General features: G+C 49.4%; 1 protein-coding gene across 1 annotated transcript; it reads right to left on the bottom strand.

The window, feature by feature from the left end:
* Positions 1-628: 628 nt before the first annotated feature.
* On the bottom strand, positions 629-4,336 carry SPR (sepiapterin reductase). Its single transcript, XM_016202521.2, has 3 exons — positions 4,007-4,336; positions 3,160-3,450; positions 629-1,426 (listed from the first exon to the last, which is right to left on the bottom strand). Exons 1-3 carry the CDS (start codon positions 4,326-4,328, stop codon positions 1,236-1,238), a joined length of 804 nt encoding a protein of 267 aa, XP_016058007.2. The 5' UTR covers positions 4,329-4,336; the 3' UTR covers positions 629-1,235.
* Between the last annotated feature and the right edge of the window lie 3,328 nt (positions 4,337-7,664).

Genomic DNA, 7,664 nt, shown 5'->3' with positions numbered 1-7,664 from the left:
TCCTGGAGATGGCTGGCAGGGATCATGCTCTCTCTTCCCAAATATGGGCCAGGAAGGGGCTGGCTGACCACCACTGCAGAGGTCCCAGCTTGCCCACATCTACTCACTTGCAGGATGGGTTTGGTCCTATCCCTGGTTTCTTAGGGCCTCTCTCTTGGAATCTTGCCCACCTTCCCCTAAGGCATGTTGGTTCTAGGCCCACCCCACTGAAGACCAGGGCCATGGGCAAGACGGGTATTACCAGGAGGGCCTGCAACAGGCCCCTGAGGAGGTGGGATCCATTTAGAGCATTGCCATGTGGGCAAGGGGTAGAAATGGGGATCCAAGAGAGCCAGGGCAATGAACCCTCCCTAAAGGCTGGATCCTCTTGAACAAATCAAGGGTGAGTAAACACTGGGGTCACTACAGGCATCTGGGCATGCCCATCGTGGCCAACTTTGTTTGAACCTAGGATTGCCACTGGGTAGGACTTAGTGAGAAGAGGCACAGAGGCCAAGACAACTCCCCTGGAAATAAAGGCAGCAACCCACATTTGGGTTCATTGCCTCAGGAACACCCCTAGGCCCAGCAAACCAGGGAGTTAGTCATGGGCCCTGTATCAGAAGCATTACTGTACTCCAGGCAGTAATAAAGGACAATTCGCATTTTATTTGTATCTGCCTTTGACGTGTACAAAAACTCTCAGACCCTCACCCCCAATCTGGGGAACAAAGAGTAGGTTCTGGAGGGAGAAGGCATTAGAATGAGGTCTTGATTCAACAGAAGGTCCGGCTTCCCTGAGTAAAGGGCATCCCTATAGACAAAAACTTGTGTTGTCCTCCCTCCCAGCCAGGCCAACTGTGAATCTACTGGGCCCTCCTATTTGAAGCAGCTTACCTCCCTTTCCCCATGGACTGGGCATAGACAGGAGACCCAACCCCATCTTCAGTGTTTCAGCTTCCTGTCCTGCTTTTCCCATCCTTAAAATTCTATTCCTAGAGAGAGAACACCAATACCCATAACTGCTCTCTCCCAAGTCTCCTCCTAACTCAGGGTGCTCAATACAGACTCCTGAGAACTGGGCACCCCAGGAACCTCACAGTTGGCTGGGTCTGAGAGCAGGACAGTAGGCATGAGTGCTTATCTGTGTAAAGCAGGGTTGGTGGTGCCACTGTGGCAGGACATGAGGAGGCACAGGGCTTCTGGGTGTGCCTGAAAGAGGGGGAAGAGAGCCCCAGGAAGCCAAGGATATGGGCTTATTTATCATAGAAGTCAACATGGGCTCCAGACTTGAACATATCCTTTTGCAGCAAGCTTAGCAGTTTCTGGGCTGATGTCCTACAATCCACCAGCTCCCCCTTGGTCTTCAGCTCCTGCAGCCTTTTTCGCAAGTCTAGGTCCATAGAGGTCTCCCGGGCCAACTGCTGCATGTCTGTGTCCAGGGGCCCTAGGGGGTAAAGAGCAGATGAGGGACACAGCTGAGGCAAGGGCCTCTGCTGTGTGAAGTGGGGTAGAGTCAAGTCTCGCCAGAAACAACACCTTATCTTGGCTAACATGTGTGGTCAGAGTCACTGAAGGCTCCATTCTGTCACTATTGAGCTCCAGACTCACTCAGATTCCAATGCCCAGGAACATGGGCATATGTGGTGGTCTGGAGGGATCCAGACCACCACATATATAACCAAGCTTATCACCTCCTGTCAACCAGCATCTCCTCCTGAGATGTCAGTGAACTCTTATAGGCACCTTCTATTTTTCATATAGGAACCACAGCACCCCAGAATTAGGAGTTAATGGGCCTCAGGGACAGAAAATAAAGGAATCATAGGGCTGGAAAATCCAGCCTCTCAATCCTTGAATGTCTTTCAACCACCTGTGCATCTCTGGTAAGTGGGGACTTGCTACCTTTCCAAACAGCCCATCCCCTCTTTGGACACCTGTTAGAGCATTCTTTCCGAGACTGAAATGAAACCGTGACTGGTCTCAGCCTCATTCAGGCCCTGGCAGCCTTGCAAAAAGTTCAACTTCCTCCTAATTCCCAGGCAGTCCCCTGGGATCTAACCCAGTCACACGGAACAGAGTCTGCTCCACTCCTGGCTGTGGTTTTCATTTGCTCACTGTTGATTGAACAAGTCCTAGGCTGAGCTCAGATTGGGTGCTGAGTTGAATGTTGGCTAGAACAATTACTGTGTATGTGTTAGGGAGGGAGAACTGGGTACTGAGAGCATGAGGAAGTAGAAATGGCACTGAGTATGAATTTGGAGGTGAGGTTTGATCCTGGCTCTGCCACATCTGGGCTTTGGTCAGATCATTCTACCTCTTTGCCCCCTGGGTGCCAAGAGGAATAGACTATTGGATCTCTAAGTTGCTCAGACATTATATAACAGCTGTCACCACCTTCTAATTGCAGCAACTTCAAGCCTAGAACAGAAGCCTCACTTTTAAAAAGAGGCACAGTGGCATCATGGTAGGGTCGTGAGAAACCAGACCAACCATCAAAAGACCCCCTACCCTTTAACTTCTGTGAGGGCCCTATCTTATTTACCCTAGCACCCCCCACCCCCAGTGGTCCAGCACAGTTCAGCCTGAGACGGTCAGCATTCAACATCTGTGTGCTCTTCATTCAACTAACATTTTCTGCAGACTGACTCAATGGGGCACTTCGCTAGGTGCTGGGGACATACAGGCATAGTCCCTGCCGTCAAGGCTTTCCTATCAAGACAGAGAAGTATACATATGAAGTTATAGTGTGGTAAGTCCTAGCTAACAACTCAAAGTGCTAACAATTAGATAGCACTTCACAGTTAGGGATTATCTTCACAAATTTTGCCTCATTCAGTCCTCCTAACTGCCCTGTGAGATAAGTGGAATCTTCCATTTTACATGAGGAAATGGGATACAGGCCTGGAATTCAAACCGTAATTGTCTCTCAAACTCTAACAGCTCGGACTTTCTGGCCTATCCTCCAGTTCTGGCGGCTCCCCACTCTCAGTACCCCCTAGCCGCGGCTCCCTGCCCCTGCCAGCTCTAACCTCCTTGGATCCTGTATTCCCCTTAAGGAGTGATGGGTCATGATTTAGGGCCAAAATATTTGGAGGGAACAAACTAGGCCCCTTGCCCACCCCCCAGAGGGGAATCAGCTGGTTCTGGGGGACAGGATGGCAGTAATGTTCCACTTACCTGGGGCATAGCTCAGAACCCTCACACTAGGGTCCTCTGCAGCCAGGACCTTGAACATCATGTCACGGGCAGCCTTCCCCGCACAGTACAGTGTCCAGCCCTTGAAGGGCTGCAGAGCACACAGGGACGAGATGTTAACCACAGTCCTGCTGAGGCCAGGACTGTCTGGGAAAGCCTTCAGGAAGGCGGAAGTCAGGCAGAGCATAGAGGTCAAGTTCAGAGCCCAGTAGCTGTTCACTTCTGCTGCATCGGCCAGGTTAACGAAGCCTTTGGACACATCCCCAAGAGTGCCTGAAAAACCAGACCTTAAGAATCACCCAGTGCAAGCAGGGCTTTCTCTTCCCCCAGCCCTCTCCAAATTCCTCCAGGCACCCCCTTCCCATCCAGACCTATAGGAGGAGTCTCCCCAGTGCTTCTGAAGGCGTCTCTCTTTACCCAGCTCTGAAGACACTCACTGGGGCACCCACTCACCCCAAGTTGCAGACTGAGAAGGCCCTGGTCTGGGACTGGGGAAGAGCTTCAGCCCGGAAATTAACTTCTGCAGGGAGACCCCCTGAACTGACCCAGGCCTCCGCCAGAGGGCGCCGAGCAAGACAATCGGGAAAGTTCCACGGGGGTTCTGGAAAATCTGGCCTTTACAGGGGAAGGGCCGAGGGCGAATGGGGGCGGGGGGTGGAATGAGCACCGGGTCTCCCTCCACACCTCGCTGAAGCAACTAGGACCCTCCGGCGTCTTTTCTGACTCCCAGCAGTCGCCTTGAGAGTTCCGAGCGCTGGGGGACGGAGTGGGACGCAGGGTATCCCCAGCGCTCCCACGGGCCGTCGGGCCCCGCCGGCGGGCATCTTACCTGCGTTGTTGATCAGCAGCACCCGCTGCAGCCCTTCGGGCCTGGGGAGCTCGCGCAGCGCGTGGAGAAGCCGCTGCAAGCCGGCCTCGGCGCCCAGGTCGGCGGGCGCGCGCACCGTCCGCAGCCCGGGCCGCCCGGCGCCCAGCTCGGCCTCCAGCTGCCGCAGGGCATCGTCGTCACGGGCGCTGAGGACCAGCACGGAGCCCGGAGAGAGCATCGGGGCCAGGAGCTGGGCCAGCACCCGGCCGAAGCCGCGGGAGGCCCCGGTCAGCACGCACACGGTGCGCCCCAGGCAGCCTTCGGCACCGCCGCCGCCCTCCATGCCCAGGACTTCCTCGGGCTCGCGCCAGTACCCGGCTCCCGCGGTGGGCGGGCCCCGTGGGAGGAGGCGGAGACCCCGCCCGGCGGGGGCGGGAACCCGGCGCTTCCCGCAGCTACCGCCGGGGCCTGGTTTCCTCGGCCGCTGGTGGCCGAGGTGGAAGCATCTGCTCCGGAAGAGTCCACGCAGCGACCCGGCTGAACCGAAAGGGCGGGGGGCGCGCCCCCCACGGGAAATCCTCGCCCAGCGCGGGGCTGGGCCTGCGGCGCGGTCAGCTCCCCCCGCGACGCCTTCTCCTCCCGAGTGCAGACCCAGCCCCCTGGCCCAAGGGACTTCCTCGTGGTCAGGCCGCCGAGCTCCGCGGCTAACATCCCTTTTTAGCAAAAGCCCTGAATGAAGCCCACGCCAGATTAGGGTTGGGGTCCCTACTGGACTTGGGGAGCTCACCGCCCTGTGAGTTACAGGAGCTACCTCCCAGAGAACCACCGTCGCTCCTCCAAGTGATGTAAAAACCTCTCCTTCCTTTCCAGGCTCTCAGCAACTGGGTGCTGGCGCCAGATTTCTGACTCCTCCGATCCCTGAAGGCCTGTGTACCCCGGGATTCTGCACCCACTCATGTTGCACCCTTCCTAGTGGGCGATTGTGTCTGTCCCCAGCTTCAGGTTTACAGAGATGGTCACCTAAGCCCGGTCCACATTCAGAAAACCCACATTTCCATCTTGTACCTCTTATCTTCTGCCCATTTTTTAATCGGGTTATTTTGTGTTTGTTGTTTTTGCTGTTGAGTTGTATGATGTCTTTATATATTTTGAATATTAACCCCTTGTCAGATATATGATTTGCAAATATTTTCTCCCATTCAGTAGGTTGCCTTTTCTGTTTTTCCTTTTTAAGGAAAGCTTTCTTTTCTTTTCTTTTTCTTTTTTTTAATATATCTGTTGATTTCAGAGAGAGGAAGGGAGAGGGAGAGAGAGAAACATCGATAATGAGAGACATTGACCAGCTGCCTCCTGCACGCCCCCTACTGGGAACGGAGCCCACAACCTCTGCTTGTGCCCTGACGGGGAATCTAACTGCCATCTGCTGGATGGTGGGCCCTCAACCGCTGTGCCACACCCTGGGGGCTGCCTTTTCATTTTGTGGATGGTTTCCTTTACTGTACAGAAGCTTTTAGTTTGATGTAGTCCCACTTGTTTATTTTTGCTTTTGTTTTGGGAGTCAGATTCACAAAATCATGACCAGGACCTATGTCAAGGAGCTCACTGCTGATGTTTTCTTCTAGGAGTTTTATGGTTTCCAGTCTTGAGTTCAACTCTTAAATCCATTTTAGGTTAATTTTTGTGTATAGTGTAACATAATGGTCTAGTTTCATCCTTTTGCATGTGGCTGTCAAATTTTCTCAACACCAGTGATTGAAGAGACTGTCTTTTCTCCACTGTGTATTCTTGACTCCTTTGTCATAAGTTAATTGACCATATATGCATGGGTTTATTTCTGGGATCTCTATTCTGTTCCATTGATCTATGTGTCTGTTTTATGCCAATACCATACTATTTTAATTACTATAGCTTTGTAATATAGTCTGAGTTCAGGAATTGGGATGTCTTCAGCTTTGTTTTCATAAGACTTTTCTCTAGGAATTTTTAAATGATCTCCAGGTGATTCTTGTTTGTGATGTGCAAACAAGTTTGGGGACTACTGTAATAGCTATTGGCAGTGACATTGTTTTAAAAAGGTACAAATCCCTGAAAGGTAAAAAGTATATTAAAATAGATTTAAAAGCCTAAATCTAATAAAGGACATTAGAAGAAAAATAGGTGAATTTGAATAAGATCTGTAGATTAGTTTCTGGCCTTGTATCATTTCCTGATTTTGACCCTTCAACTGTTGTTAGATAAGAGAATGTCCTTGTTTTTGGAAATACACTGAAGTGTTTAGAGGTAAAGGGAATGTTATCTGCAACTTACTCTCAAATGTTTCAGAACAAAAATAGAATGAATAAAGCAAGTGTGGTAAAATGTCAACATCGAGGAAATCTGGGTTACAGGTGTGTAGGCGTTCTTAACACTCTTTTTGCATCTATTTAAAAATCTGAAATGATTTCTAACTAGCAAATTAAAAAAAATAACCATATTTACAACCCAATACTAAAAAGACAAATTACATTGAATAATAAATTAAGAAAGTGGAAAAATCCAGCCCATGCTGGCTGGTGTGGCTCAGTTGGTCGGAGCACTGTCCTGTACACCAAAAGGTCAAGGATTTGATTCCCAGTCAGAGCACATACCCAGGTTTTGGGTTTGAACCCTGGCCTGGGTGTAAAGTGGAGGAATCCAGAATATGAGACTCCTGCAGAACATTGATTAGATCCTTTGAGCCAGTGCATTAAAAAAAAGGTGGGAGGAACTGCTTTATATTAAAAAGACGTGACAACTCAATTAACATTATGTTTGGCTTCTGATTCTAACAAACCAATGTAAAAACCCCCACATTTTTTAGATAATTGAGGAAATTTCAATATCGAATGGCTATTAGGTTATGTCAAAGATTTAAAATTAACTTTTAGGTGAAATAATGGGATATGGTTATGCAAGAAAATGATTAATTTTTTTAGACAAAGTAAAGTGATATGAAGTCAAGGTTATGCGTTAGGGTACTTAAGTAACAAAGAAGAAGATGGAAACAAAGAAGGGAGGAGGGGAAGAACACAGGGAGAGATAAAGCAATGGTGATAAAACCTTGATAATTACTGAATTATTGAAATCTAGATTGTGCGTAGCTATGTAGGAAACCCGACAAACTCAAAGGCCACAGAAGTAACAACATGGGATGATCTGATCACAGATTTCTAACTGAGCAGTCACGGTGGTAGTCGCACCCCAGGCCTATAACTTTCTTAATAAAAGGTTAATCTTTACCGTAAAGGAGTCCCGTTCATTGTTCTTATAAATCTAGGATAACATACCTTTGAAATGCCAAAGTAATTTTCTTTTCCAAACCCCTCAAGGCCTAACCACCCTCACAGGAGCACATGTACCAGAACTCCCCATATACTGTAAATGTTAAATGTTAACTATCTCTATGCACTGTAAATGTTAATGATTAACTCTGTGCGCTGTAAATGTTAACTATTCTGTGCCCAGCAACGTAAAAGCATGTATCTCTCTATTTTGCTCTTTATCTGGTCCTGGAGATGTGACCACTTTGCTTTCTCCCTGCTCTTTAATCTACCATCAGTGGGTTTCATGTACCTTCCTTGCACATTCCTGACGTAATATATCAGATAAACTGCAAAACTGCTATTCTCCAGAGCTTTTTTTCCCCCAATCTGTTGAGATA

Source organism: Miniopterus natalensis, chromosome 13 (genome assembly GCF_054644295.1).
Source record: "Miniopterus natalensis isolate mMinNat1 chromosome 13, mMinNat1.hap1, whole genome shotgun sequence".
Lineage (NCBI taxonomy): Eukaryota > Metazoa > Chordata > Mammalia > Chiroptera > Miniopteridae > Miniopterus > Miniopterus natalensis.
This window is presented reverse-complemented; position numbering and strand designations above follow the sequence as displayed.